Source organism: Pyrus communis, chromosome 1 (genome assembly GCF_963583255.1).
Source record: "Pyrus communis chromosome 1, drPyrComm1.1, whole genome shotgun sequence".
Classification (NCBI taxonomy): domain Eukaryota; kingdom Viridiplantae; phylum Streptophyta; class Magnoliopsida; order Rosales; family Rosaceae; genus Pyrus; species Pyrus communis.
In genome coordinates this window covers 11328571-11343465 of record NC_084803.1, presented here as the reverse complement: position 1 = coordinate 11343465, position 14895 = coordinate 11328571, and the positions used below count along the sequence as shown (strand labels likewise).

Sequence of the window (14895 nt, the reverse complement as noted above, 5' to 3'; positions counted from 1 at the left end):
GTTTTAAAGGAGGGTTAATGCTACAACCGTGTTAAGAAAAGTTAGAAATTGCATGGAATAAAACTTAAAACTAGTTGTTACGTTTTTTAAAAAATAAAAAAGAAAACTGGTTTTTTTTCTTTTAATTATTTTCCAACGATTTTCCAGCATTAATTATTAATTAAAGAGTGAAGATTTTTCGGTTTTTCAAAACGACAAGATAAAGAGTGGAGATTTTCGCCAAAACAAGAAATTGCATGGAATAAAAAAATAAATAATTGAGAGAATTTTGTCAACGAAAAAAAGGAAAGAGGGAATTGAACCGACTCCAACAAAAGATCGCTATAAATTGGGAGTGCATCCCACCCTCTTGTAAAATTCAAAATCTTCGTCTGCTAACTTTCTCGTTGGCGTCTTGCTTCTTATTCTCTCTCATATCTCACGACTCCCTACCTCGAACCTGATGGTAAGTTTCTCTCTGTCTCGCTCAGACGATAGATCAATTTCTTTCTGGCAAGATTGTTGATTACGAATTTTTGTTGTTGTAGGCTTCCGGCAAGCTTGTTGATTACGATCCATTACGCGCTGTGTATGTCAATTATCCACCACCACATGAAGAAACTGGTAAATTTCTGTTTCATGCTGTTATTTTTGGGAATATGTTTCTCTAAAGAATTTGATTGACTAGAATATTTAAATTGTGGTGTAGTACTTTTAGCAAACGAAAAGGGGCCAAAAAGATTTGTTTTGAAACTTATAAAAACTCGTATCCTCTTGTTGCCCTTAAAAACTACTTAGCCTATGTTCGATTGCTCCGGCCAATAGTGTAATTTTGGGTCCAAACACTTATATAACATGATGAAGCAATTTGGAGTTTGAATTAGAGTTTGTCAACGAACACCCTTCTTGATGTTAAATTAGGATTCGTCGACAAATACCGTGTCAATTTAGGGTTTCAATTAGGGCTTTTCGACAAACACCTTTCTCGATGTTGAATTGGTTTGTCGATGAACACCGTGTCAATTTAGGATTTCAATTAGGGTTTTTCGACGGACTCCCTTCTTGATGTTGAATTAGTGTTCTTGCATATATGACTGACAATATTTAGCAAAAGAAAAAAATAGTACATAAATATTTTTTATGATCTATAGGATTTGTTCCAATCTTACGAGAAAAACCAAGTAAATTGAAGGTTCTATGAAGGACACTTTATGCATATTACTCGTTTTTAACTAGTTGGAGTTTGAGATTTTTATCTGCCTCTTTCTATTCATATACATAGATTAATTTGATAATCTGTAAATTAATGATTTACACATAAATATATATGTACATATTGATCAGACTTGAGGAGGGAGGCTGCTGGTGATAATACTCATAGGAGAATTAGTGCTTCGCAGCATTTCACAACTGCCAAGAGGACTACAGAGTCAAATGATGAAGTGACTTATGTGGCTAGGAAAAAGGTGGTCTATCGTGACTATGGACCTCCTGGTGGCGGCGGTATTTGGTCCAGACGAAAGGAGCGAAAGGAGTATTTTGCAAAGCTTAGGGCTAAAGGATTGCTCGAAAATCTTGGGTTTAAAATTTGCGAGGAACCTTTTGCTGAGAAATATGAAGCCAAGTATACCGCTTGGTTGGAGTGTGCCAAGAAAATTGTCAACAAAAGTGGACGCCAAGAAACTTGTGGGATTTTGGAGACGTCGATCGAAAGCAGTTCTTGAGGAGGGAGGCTGCTAGATTACATTAATAATATAGTATCAAACCATACATTTTTATTAATTTGAACTGGAAGGCTTGATGTTTTGAGTTTGGTAGATTTTGAAGAATTAATGTTGTCAAGAATTTATGGTTAGTTGATATTTGTTGTGTTGGCAATGGCATGGAAAACAAGTTTGTTTTGACATTTTGGGATTTTATTGTTAGCTGAAAAAATGTGTCCCCAATCATGACCTATACACATTCTCACATCTTATAGCAATGCCGTTCACCTATGATCCTCATTTTGAGGACCTTGTGAAATTCTCCTTAATATAAGTCATCGGATTAATCTAACAGTAGATTAATTTATAAGCTTAAATCATTTATCTTATACCTAATCAAAACACTCATTTGCAAAAATATAAAATAAAATAAGAACTAGAAAAGCAAGCGGCGTTCAAGCCGTGTCTGGACTTCCAGCGGCAAAGCTTCTTTCATGCGCGAAAAACTTTTCATGCGACGAAATCAACTGCAACATCCCAAATTGAAGAATCAAGTTGAGAGGACGTTAAAGAAAGCATACAATTGCTCACTATTTCAGAACAATCTAAATTAATAGAAGCTGCAATTAACAATCAGGAAAGCCACAAGGAAAATTCCTTTGGAGAAGCTTGAAGAGAATTCAAATTTTCCGTTGACGGAGCAAAATATAAAGCATGTGCTGCTCTCCTTTTTCATACGCAAAAAAGTAAAAAAAAAGTTATGGGAGAGGGAGATGGAGAACCTTTCTTCAAAGAGTAAACCCCGGTGAAAGACGGTTGCCTCTCTGCTGACTGGAAGATTTCACGCGTGAAACTTTCTGCTTTTATTTTCTTTAATTTCTCTTTTTCCTTTTAATTAGTTGCGGGCTCTTGTTTTTTTATGTTTAAGTTATAACAGGGATAATTTTAGTTCTTAAGTTTATCTAGCACTAGCAGCATTGCATCTTATATTACTCATTCCGTAACTTTTTTCAACGGTTCGAAACTTCTATTCTTTCCTCTAAGATCGTCTTACCCAAATCTAAAGTCATATGGTAATTGAATTAGATGATAATCATTTTAGAGTTTATTTGAAGAACCATATGGACACCTTATTATTATTTAACAAATACGTTATGTATTATTTGAATCTTGTTCTGCTAAACAGATCCTTGTACAACTGAAATGGTGGAAGTTGGAAGGGAGGAGCACAAATCCCACACTTGCATTGGTAGCCAAAGATGTGTTGGCTATTCAAGTGTCAACAATGGTTAGTGAGAGTGCATTTAGCACTACAAAAGAGTAATTTACCCCCTTAGATCATCTCTCCCTCTTAAAACAGTGAAGTTATTTTTATGCCTCCAAAACTGGATAAAAATTGAAGACATTAGCAACCTTGAGCATGAAGTAAGTGCGTTTGAGCTCAGATTTTATCAAGAGTATGAAACCAATAATTGTTTTGTTTTCTATTCGTTAACATGCTTCTTTATTCTCTGTTGTAGAGCATCAAAAAGGAAAAGCAAATACTATAAGTACAACTACAAGCCCCTCAAGTAGAGTGAGGATCCCGAGAATCCTCAAATCACATCTATTCATCGTACATCGTGCGGTCAGAAATCATTGTAATGTTTTTATTTAAAATTGAATATAAACAGTATCTGACGAAAACTGGATGCATGATGCATGATAAATGAATGTGATTGGAGGATCTCTGGAATCCTCACAAAGAGGATCCGACGAGGATCCTTTGGCCCTCAGGTATTCTTGAAACTCAAACAACTCAAAAGAATAAAGGAATTGTGTTAATATCTCTAAACTCAAATTAATACACTATATGATTTAATCAATGAGGCCTTGAAACAAATGTGAGACAAGAATAAATTAGACCTGGCAATCGTGTCGTGTTTCTTGTGTTCGTGTCGTTTTTGTGACATACCCGATATCTTGACAGATCGTGTCGTATAACACCCAAATATGATCCGATCTAAAATCGACCCATTAATATTATCGGGTAATATAACCTAACTCGTTACTCATTAAAGATAATATTTTTTAAATCAATAATGCAAAAGAAAAATATAATTTGACCCAAAAAAAATGGAAAACATAATACTAAATTAGTATATGCATATCACATTGTGACATAAATATTACTTCAAAACTACAAAAAAAAAAAAAAACAAAAAAAAACAAAACAAAAAAAAAAAAAAACATTTGGCTTTCAAGTATTACGTACCCCAAAATAAGAGCCTAATGAAAAAATATCAGTACATTACTACAAAATACCAAATGTTCAAGGATATGCAAAATGAAGAGAGTTGCGTTTCAAGGTTGATGATGCAATCACGAGCGTTTATACATGCTTTCGCATTTTTTCAACTTGTAGATTAATGATTATGAGTTTTATTTATTTTAAACTCCCTTAAATATACTATTCATGAGGTTTTGTATGGTTCTAAAAACTCAAATGGTGATGTACCCATCCTCTAAGCGTAGATCACGAGCATTTGCCTAATTTTTTTACATGTTTCACACTTGTAAATTAATTATTATAGTTTTTTAAAGTGTTTGGTAGTTTTACTTGATATTTTTATTTTTAATGTGTTTTGTAATTTTTAATTGCACTCTTTGCCTATGGTATACTATAAAAATAAATAAATAAATAAAACTTAAACTTTTAAAATTTTAAAATTTATATAGAATAATAATACAATAGTACATATTTGATATACAATATATACATATACACTATGGCTATTGTATTTTATAGTAAGTTTTTTTTATGGGTTTAAAAAATTAAAATCATCAAAATAACATTTTTCTTAACGTGTCGAAACGGATTACCCACGTGTCACCCTCATGTCAACCTGTTAAGGACCCATTATTAATGGGTTCTTATCGTGTGACCTAATAACAACCCGATTAGTTATCGTGTTGACCTGAAACCTGTTATTTTCGTGTTGTTTATGTGTCATGTTAACGGGTCGTGTAAGAAATTGCCAGGTGTAAATAAAATGATATTTTTATTTTCTTTCAGATTCAGTGAGGAATGATGCCGCTATGCTAGGGAGACAAAATTTGTAAACTAAATTATGTGTCACAAATAAGAATGAGCATGTTTATTAACGCTTAAGTAATAATTCAATCATCAATTTCCATGTCATCTAGTTTATAAAATTTTATCAATAAATTTAATCTCCCTAGTATTACTCTTTTATCTTTGTAACTTGTTATTGCTACTACATGCTTTGAGTAATAATATATAACTTTGGACCCATGGACCAAAGAAAGGCAAAGGCTTATTAACAAAATTTTTACTAAAATAAAAAATTCGTGAATCCTTAGGAATCGGCCTGTTTTATTTACAAACCACAAATATGTCTAGTCCGATCCCTCCAATTGTGGGTTCGGCTGGCCTGTGCCCACTCATGGGGTATAATCTATTTTTCATATTTTCAATACGGCCCACAAATTATGAGTTTATTTAAAATCTCATTAACATAAGCAAGAAAAATTTTAATTTTTAAGTTAAAAAATATAATAACCAACATGGAAATAAATTAATATCAGATACTATGATAAAAAAAAAATTGAAAATCAATGAAGTTTTAGTCAAGAACATTTGGTAGCTAATGATTGCAACCAAATTCTCGCTTTAGTTAATTAATTATCCAAAGCTATGAACTAAGATATGATATCCTAAAGTTGGATATGCTGCTCAAACAATACTAAGTTGGATGTGTTATGCTTCTCCCGTTGACCTTCAACACGCTGGGACCTTAGGAGTATCTGTATTCAGATAATTATACTATCTCTCGACTCAATGTTGTCTCAATCGAGTAACTATCACCTTTTTGATGATATCCTTAAGTTGGATATGCTGTTGGTGCTGGTTCCCTTCTCTTTCCAATACTGTTATAGATCTCTGACTTGGTTCACAAGCAAACCTTAAGTCAGGTTACCCTTTTCTCAGCTCACCAAAATATTGCCTCAACCGGGTAAGTATTTGCTTTCTTGATACCCTTACGAATACTTACTTATTTTCGAATATTTTCTTCGCGCCAAAGGAAGTTCCTGTTTCCTATTGGAGGTTTTCCCCGCATAAAAGTGCGAGTACCTCCCTCCCTTCCTCTAAAACTCAAGTAGTCCGTCATCGTCTTATTCTTCCTCCTAAAACCTAACTCTCTCTCTCTCTCTCTCTCTCTCTCTCTCTCTCTCTCTCTGCTGCTGTTTTAACTTAGTTGTGATATTACTGTCTTCTTGTTGTGCTTTACCAAATACCCATTCTCATACTATTCTAACCATTGCAGAGCCATATGTTGATTAATTTGAAACCTTGAAGTTCTATACTTGGCCAAACCTAGTAGTTGAGAGACTCCGACCGCAGTCAGACATTATATTGAGCTCTCCACAACTCTTGCTTAAACATGAAAGAGGAAGATCGTCCACGTTTCAGGTCCATTACTTTCCTTTAATTAATTAATATGAATTTGTTGTGTAAGAGTAGTTCTAGAGAACTTGCCTGATGAATGTCATAACTTATACAATATTCTTCTTATGGCAGTGAAGACGACATAATTAATTGGGCCACCAGGGGCACTGTAAGCTTAGTAGCTAGAGAGCAATTCCTTGAAGACACATGCACTTGCTTTTCTGTAGCTGAAACCGTGGAAGCAGCGTATAGGCACATCCGGGGGGATGTGAAAGCAGAAACTCTTTCCGCCCGAGATTTGGCTATATACGTTGGTTCTCCCTACATAATGACAGATGATGTAATTTCTGGGGGTCAATGTTGGCCCGAATTGGCATATAACTTCATTATAAAAGAAGGCATGCTTACTGAAGAGCAATGCTCTTATGAAAGTGAAAAATATAAAGAGCTAGCCTACAACAACAGGAGACCTGGTCCAAGAAAAGTTCCTAGATTCCATATAGATGACTTTGAAATTTTATACGATGAGAAATTGATAGTGGAAGCCCTAAAGACGATTCCAGCACTTGCTATGGTCATATCGATTGACTACTTCTTTTTTGAATGGAAAGATGTATTCGAAATTTATGAGCCCAAGCCTCAAACTTATGATAATAATTATGATCTTCATACTGTTACGGTGGTGGGTTATGGTAGATGCAACATAACTGGCAAGGAGTATTGGATCATAAAGAATTCGTGGGGGAATAAGTGGGGAGACAAGGGCTTTGCTAAGATACTCAAGGGCTCGAAATATTTTGTCCACAGTGCCTCTTACCCAGTCATATACAAGGAAAGATCCCCATCCTATGAAACTTGGGTTGATCGCCATGTCGTCAAGCATAACGCATGCGTCTACAATGAATGTTGCCTGTCTTTCCGTAGTCTTGTACGTTCTTCTTCTTCTTTTTTTTTAATTTCTTTCCATATAGGGTTTCAATTTCTCTGACATATGGTGTCTCTTTGATGAGTTTCAGAAATCTGATGGTGAGTTGTTTATCGACTTAACCACATATCTTGCATTTGGAAAAAATTATGTGCGTTGGAACCACGAGAAGACTGGAAATCCAGTTTATTTGCATATAATGAAAAAAGATATGTCTGCTTCTGAGGATAATAACCAGAAAATTCGAAAGCGCTCTGTGCCAGGTAATTTTAGTCAAGATTGTGTTATGATTGAGGTTTTTTTAGTCTTTTTCTACGCTATATTATATCCTTGATATTGGGGAGTTTTAACGAAAAGCTTCCTGTACTGTTCACTTTAACGAAAAATCACATTTTTACTCTAAAAAGTCAATCTGGTACTATTCACTTACGACATTTTTTGGTCATTTTCGTTAAAACTCAAAGTTTTCAAGTTATTTTCATTAGTTTTCCTTTGATATTAATGATTTGTGTGATTAGTTTTCATATGTATATTTTCTAGATTTCGAGTAAACCTGAAATTACTTTGATTACAACGTGCATCCCCCCCCCCCCCCCCCTTTCCGAGTAGTCCTGGGACCTTGCTTCCAAGTACATCCACCACTGGGTGCTTGAAAATTTTGAGATTGAAAAAATAAATAAATGGCAAAGTTGTTTATATTACTCTTTTCTTCTCATATTTGTTTATATGATATGACAGACAATGTCGGATCTGTCCGCGATGAACCTGTGTATGAAATAACTAAAGAGATGGTCATATTCGCTGATGATGGACAAGTGCAAAAAATTCCTTATGGAAGCCTACGAGATGAGGTGCCTCTTCCTTTTTCCGTAGACAATTGTTTTATGTGAAAAATTAAAAATAAAAAAAATTAATGAGATTTCATGATTGCAGTTCAAGGAAGCGGTTGATTTCTACTGTTGGAGGAGGAGTGAGATGCTTCAGCTTCAAACTGAACATACGGTATTGGTTTTTATGTCAATTTGGTAACTGAAGCGACTTACTTCTCTTAATTTGGTAATTTTGTTTTGGTTTTCTACGCTGCTAACAAAACCCAATCATTGGCCAAACTGACTGAGAGTCAGTTTGGTATTATTGTGTTTTTTTAAGAAAACTGTTTATGTTATGTTGTGAGAATAAACAGTTATAAAATAAAATTATTGAGTTTTAGTAAACTTTTTTTTATTAATGCTTTTAACAAAAAAAAAAAAAAAAAAAAAAGTGTCCCGAGTGTTTGGTAAACTTTTATATAAATTGTTGTGAATATATTAAATGACTAAAAATGATATGGTACTTAATGTGATATAATAATTGTTAAAGAGAATAATGTATGAGCAATGATTGTAATTTTGTAAAATACTTAGAAGTATAACTTGCTTCTGCTTTTTTATGTTTTTTTACCGTCATTGACAACCATTAAAAAAAAATCACTTTTTTTCTATCAAACATATTTAATGTTCTATATTTTTTAATAATTTTTTTTCTTCAAAAACACCACAATTCCAAATCAATCATAAAAAAAAATAAAAAAAATAAAATAAAAAAAGCAACGTTATCGTAAGTGAAAGCGAAGCAAATAATGCAATTTACTTATTATTTTATTTATTTTTTGGATAATAATAATTAATAGAGGCGTTTTGATATAGGTGCTTCGTTTTTTAATTTTTTAAACTAAACATACACTCCTTTTGAAAATTTGATCAAGCATTTTCCTAAAATTTTGGTTATTAATTTCAGTGTTTCACATAAGTTTATTTTGTTTAGAATTTTAGTTTTTCACGACTTTTCCTAAACATTTCATTTTTTTCCCCCTCTTATCCCTATATTTATGCATTTATTATCCATCTCTATGCATTTTTTTATTGTTTGTTATAATTTTACTTTTTTTTTTTTGTGTGAATATAGTAGAATACTTATACAAAAAAAATTGTCAGATTTTATTATTTAGAAAACCCAACACATAATAAAGATTTGTTTGATTATATAGCTACATCTAGTTACCTATAATATGGACACATTTAGTTTTATAGTGGATTTGATTTTTTGTATTTCTCGGTACATTTGGAATGTAAATGTACCAAAAGGATTATCAAATAGAGACATTTGGTTTTGTGGTACATTTGTGATTTTTTGTTCATTTGGTCTTTTGGTATATTTGGAATCTAAACGTACCAAAAGAGTTACCTAACAATGGATACATTTGGTTTATCTGTACCTTTGAAATCTAAATGTATCAAAAGGATTACATAACAATGGGTGCATTTGGTTTTATGGTACATTTGAATTTTTGGTAAATTTGGTTTCTCGGTACATTTGAAATCTAAACATACCAAAAGTTGATACTTTTGTTCTCAAATGTACCATAAGTTTTAAGTATATTTTTTATATATCTATACGTGAAAAAATATATATTGAAGACTTTTTATTGAGACATTTTTAATAGAAAGATATATTTTTTTTAAATAATGATAATAAGGTAATGAGGAATTAGTTAATTAATTTTTTATTTTATTTTATTAAAAAAAATGTCATTTAATGTGTAGAAGGGGGTTCATGAAATTAAATTCCTATATTGTAGGCAATTAGTTGCTAAGTTACCTTATGCCTCTATATAAATGCATTTAAATTAATGATATGGAAATTAAATAAATAGAAAATTATTGAGGTGGCAATTGATCAAAGCACCTTAATCAAATCTTTATAAGGGATGAATGTTTAATCTAATAACTATAAAAAAGATACAGGGCATTCTAATTTCGTTCTTGTTATTAGGCTGAAAGAAAGCTTAACCAGAATACCAATTTTGACGGGAGCCAAATAAAAAAGGCCTTTGGAGGAGGTTACACTGGACTTACTAATTTGGGAAATAGGTAGCTTTCGTACGTGTAATGTTGCTGAAAACGCTTCTTCTTTTTTTTAAGCGTCCTTTCTCTTAAATGGGTTTACACTGATTTGAGATTTGTTTTGCAGTAGCTATATGGCAGCGACAATGCAAGTTGTGTTATCAACATCCTTGTTCTCTGTAGGGTTAGTATCCCTCCGCCACACCGCCCACCCCACCCCCACCCCGCACCCCCCCCCCCCTCTCCCTCCCTCCCTCCCTCTTCTAATCGGTGTAAAAAGGGGAATGAGCTATATTATTTATTATTTTTATTTTCACAATGCATCAGATTCTACGACGTGCAAAGTTTAAAAGAGGCATTTGAGAAGGCTACAGCTGACCCCTCTGTAGACTTGAACATGCAAACGTAAGTACGTAGGGAATTCTAAGGATTGATTTTTTAAATGCATTTCTGTCGCTAAGATGTGTTACTAGTTATTAGTGTTAATTGTCACCAATTTCGATTGTTGTTTATGAATAAGAGTTTCTGGTTTATACTCACTACTCCAAATGCAAACATGGGTGTGTATTTCGGTTATTGAATTTGTTTCTATTTTTCTGGCTTTTCTTCTTAATCATGAGATACTGTAGATTGCTTCATCCACATTTTTGGAAAGACTTATCTTTTGTTTTGCATGACAGAGTTAAGTTGGCGCATGGTTTGCTATCTGGTGAATACTCATTAGCTCCTGTAAAAAAGGTATGTCCGGAACGCTTTCTTATTTGTTCTGCCCATATATTTCTACTCATTTCCACTACTGGCTTGTTTATCCTCTATATAATTTTTGTATTGCTAGCGCAATTAGTTTGGACTTGATTGTGACACCCACTTATTTGTGTATGCTTGTAAAAACATTTTTCGATAACTTTGTTTATACCTCAAATCTATTTTAATCATTGTGTTTTCGATTTAATTTATTTTTTTATTGGTTTCATCTACGTTTGCAACTTTAGACAATGCCATCAGTTTTCTGCTTTAAAATATTTATCAACTATTTTAAAATTAGTAAAAAGGACATATATAGTTATTCAAAAAGATTATAAATACATTTTGAGATTAGAAATAAGATTAAAAACAAGAGGGTATAATCCCCCGGCGGGGGGGAGGAACGAGAAGGTGTGAGTGGCTCTTGTACACAGGGAGAGATGTTAGGTTCTTCCATGAATGACGAATTTTATACCAATTATTACAGTTAGAACTTAGATCATCGTGTACCATTTACGGGAGTTGAGCCTAACACCTCCCAAGAGAAGAATACTACTAAATCATAATACTAGTTGCAATGATCATCATTGAGTTAGGATGTCCTCATTGGTGTTTACTAATCATTTCCTGTTCTTTCATGAAGCAATCAGAGAAACAAGAAGGGATACCGCCTCAAATGTTTAAGACGACGATGGCAGCCAGCTATTCAAAATTTTCTTCCATGAAAGAACAGGTGAATTGCCTAATTCTTCTTGCTCTCCACTATTTTTATTATATGAGACACTTTTGTACAACTTGACAATATTGTAAACTCAAAATTATTATCATTCTTGCTCTGACTGCTTCAATTTTAATATTACTAATACCTGAAACCTTTTTATCGTTTAGGATGCTTATGAGTTCTTTCTACATTTTCTTATTCAAATTAACAATCTTCATACTGACGGTGGGAGGCGCGGGAGACCTATGTTTGATCCTTCGAGCGGTTTCACGTTTGATATTGATCTTCGTCCCATTTCTGGAGTTCCTTTTTTCCGTCGCTGTTTTTCTCTTTCCCTAATAATTCCAACTGACGGTCCTTCAACAAGCATTTCTCTAAGAAATTGTCTTTCGTCCTCGAACTTCAACCTTTCAGAAAAGAGAATGCATGAACAGAGTGACTGGTACACTAAAGAGAAGAAAACAATTATGTAAGCTTTCTGATTATTTTCTGGTGTCAATGTATTCTCTTGATGATGTTGTGTCTGCTAAAATTTGTCAACATTCTACGATGAAGATAAATTATTGTCAGTACACGATGATGTCTCTTAGTAACCATATCGACAAAAACCAAAAATAAATGTTGTCTCTCTGTCTCTTACCATCCTGTTTTTTTATTAACTGCAGGGAAGCACGTCTAAATTCGTTCCCTAAGTACTTGGTGATGCACATGCAAAGGTTCGTAAAGGAGCCGGGGGTGGAGAACAAGCTTGGTAATTTTCTTTTAGCTTCCCAGTTTGTTTCTATTTATGTTGAGTTTTGAAGGATTCTCATTTTCTTGTCTCTCTTTATGCAGATGTCAGAATAGATGTTGATGATATCATAAACATTGGCCATTTACACAGGGAGAGAGGTCAAAATGGAGGAAGTTAGTTTTTCGTACCTAATCTTTCTTTTTTCTTCTGCACATATATATGAGAAATTTGCACAAACACCACACAAACTACATGGACGTCAAAATTAAGGCTGCATGTGCTGAGAAGTATTAACTGAATTGTTGACCTAAAACTATGTAGATGGTACGTACATTGACGCGAGATGTAAAGTCATGGTGCGTGTTTATATGATCTATTCCATTAATCAATCAAAGTATTCTCACCTGTAAAACAAGATAATATACACATGTTAGGCTACGTGCAGGGTATAAGCTATCAAAGTATTCTTTATATGTTATGGGTTTGTTTTGTATGTTTTTCACTGCTAGATGGCTACGTGCAGGGTATGAGCTTATTGGATTCATAAGTCACCTTGGAACCTCTATTGATCATGGTCGGTATATTGCACACATCTTGAAACGTGGGAGCTGGGTCGTTTTTGATGATGACAAGGTTGGAGAGTATTGTGAGGGAGGCATCCCTGACAAAGGTAATGGCTATCTTTATTTCTTCGAGAGAATGGAAAAACGTACTTTGTAAGACAATTTTTGTAGACGATAGTGTGGAACCCTGCAACAAAATTATTGTTATTATTATTATTATTTTTTATAAATGCAATAGTATACTAAATGTAAATAGTTAAATACCATTTTTTAAAGAGAAAAATACCATTGTTTGCGAGATGCTATTTATACTGGAGTTTTGTGCATGCTAATGTTTGAAATTTTGAGTTGAAATTAAAGATAACATCCCTTGAAACTATGAACTGCTTGACTTTGCCAATTTGTTTACGTAACCAACCACAAGAACAACAACAAAGCCTCATCTCATTAAGTGGCCACCAAGTGGGATCTGTTGTATGAATCTTAAAACGTCAATGTGCTCGGTTTTGCGTTAAGTCTTCCGTTAGCTTCAAGTACTCCTTGTCTTTTCTTAGATTCTCTTTCCAAGTCTTACTAAGTTTCTCTACCTCTTTTTATCCGAACTTCTGTCTCATAGTCGCATCTTCTAATAGAAACATCTATAGATCTTCGGTTCACATGTCCAAATCAACTTAACAGATTTTCTTTCATCTTATGTTCAATTGCGGCCACTCCTACTTTACCTTAGATATTCTCATTCTTGATTATGTCTTTTCTCGTGTCCCTCACACATTTAACGAAACATTTTCATCTCCGCTACATTATTTTTTGCACATGTTAATGTTTGACCGTCTAACATTATGTGCCATAAAACATTGATAGTTTATTGTCGTTCTATAAAAAAAATTTCTTAAGCTTTAGTGACATACTAAATGAGGATATTTATAGTAGAGTTAAGGCGGCTATAACTTATCATAGTTGATAATAGCCCTTAAAGATTAGTTGGCTATATTTTATGCTTTTGAGTCTGTTTGGTTTGAGAACCCCTGTGGTTCAATGGAGTCCCTTTTTGAAGTTTGTGCTTTTTATGGACGTTCTAATAAAATTGTTATTGTTTAACCTAAAAAAAATATAATAATTATATATATGAAATATGTAATTCATGGTCGTGTATATACAACCATATCGACCACAATATAAGTTTTATCAATACCTTGTTCATCATGGATGCTGACTTGATTGTCTTCTTCTGTTATGGCTTTCTCTTCAATCATGACATCACTCGAATTGGCGATTCAACTTTATTTTCTTCCTCTATCCTTTCTTGGCATATGAAATCATCAAATAGTTTTTCCTCCACTACGTTTTCTTTTATTTGAAAATAACATTTTCCGTTCTTAAAAGAAACAAATCATATTCAAACGGAAACCATACATTTACAATAACTTTCTTCATCCTACGTCAAGATCGAATATAAATTTTTTTCCTTCTTTCTTTCATGCCTTTTGCAAAACTATCCCACCAAAAAGCAATATTTTTCCGTAGACGAAAAGTAGCTGTCTTGACCATCTTCTCCTCTGGAATAATTATTTTTTCGAAGAATTGCTCCACAACAGAAACCCAATCAAGAAAATCTTCTATGCATTCATCACTCTCAAAACAATAAATTTTTCTAACATCAAGGGAATGAGTTTGGCTTGAGGCAAATCCTCTAGTGCATTCCCCATCAACAAAAGATTGTTTACAACCACACCATAGATGATCTTTGGTGTGCCACACATAGCCTTCATCCCACAATCAACGTTGGAAAGAGATTTGCATCTCCCACAATCAATTGTCATTAGAACATGGCAACTCCCTGCTCTGATACCAATTGATGCAACACAAGTTAACAAGGATACAAGCGTAAATCCTTGAAGAACAAAGTTTCTAGAATCCACTAGTTTGATGAATCCTAAAGGATAATTTGATTAATTGATAAGTTGATCATTACAATGGGAAACAGTCACGACTTAAATAAGTCATTTACAACACATTTGGACAACTCAAAAGGCTTAGGGAATTAAAACGAAAGTAAATAACAATGACATTAGTCGGACGACAATTGAAATGTCTGAAATTTATTTCAAACACGACATATTATATGCCCTTTTTTTTTGGAAAAAAAAAATGCCCACTTTTGACACTATAATATTTCTTGCTATGTTTCCCATCAC

At 33.4% G+C, this 14895-nt stretch overlaps 2 protein-coding genes across 2 annotated transcripts; both read left to right on the top strand.

Annotated features, from left to right (window-relative positions):
• Positions 1-390: 390 nt before the first annotated feature.
• Positions 391-1768, top strand: LOC137732153 (uncharacterized). Its single transcript, XM_068471457.1, has 3 exons — positions 391-445; positions 528-603; positions 1324-1768. The coding sequence occupies exons 1-3, from the start codon at positions 443-445 to the stop codon at positions 1701-1703; spliced, it is 459 nt and encodes a 152-aa protein (XP_068327558.1). The 5' UTR covers positions 391-442; the 3' UTR covers positions 1704-1768.
• Positions 1769-11076: 9308 nt separating this feature from the next.
• On the top strand, positions 11077-12924 carry LOC137730802 (ubiquitin carboxyl-terminal hydrolase 14-like). Its single transcript, XM_068469778.1, has 5 exons — positions 11077-11416; positions 11572-11873; positions 12070-12155; positions 12239-12310; positions 12661-12924. The coding sequence occupies exons 1-5, from the start codon at positions 11261-11263 to the stop codon at positions 12855-12857; spliced, it is 813 nt and encodes a 270-aa protein (XP_068325879.1). The 5' UTR covers positions 11077-11260; the 3' UTR covers positions 12858-12924.
• The last annotated feature ends 1971 nt before the right edge of the window (positions 12925-14895 follow it).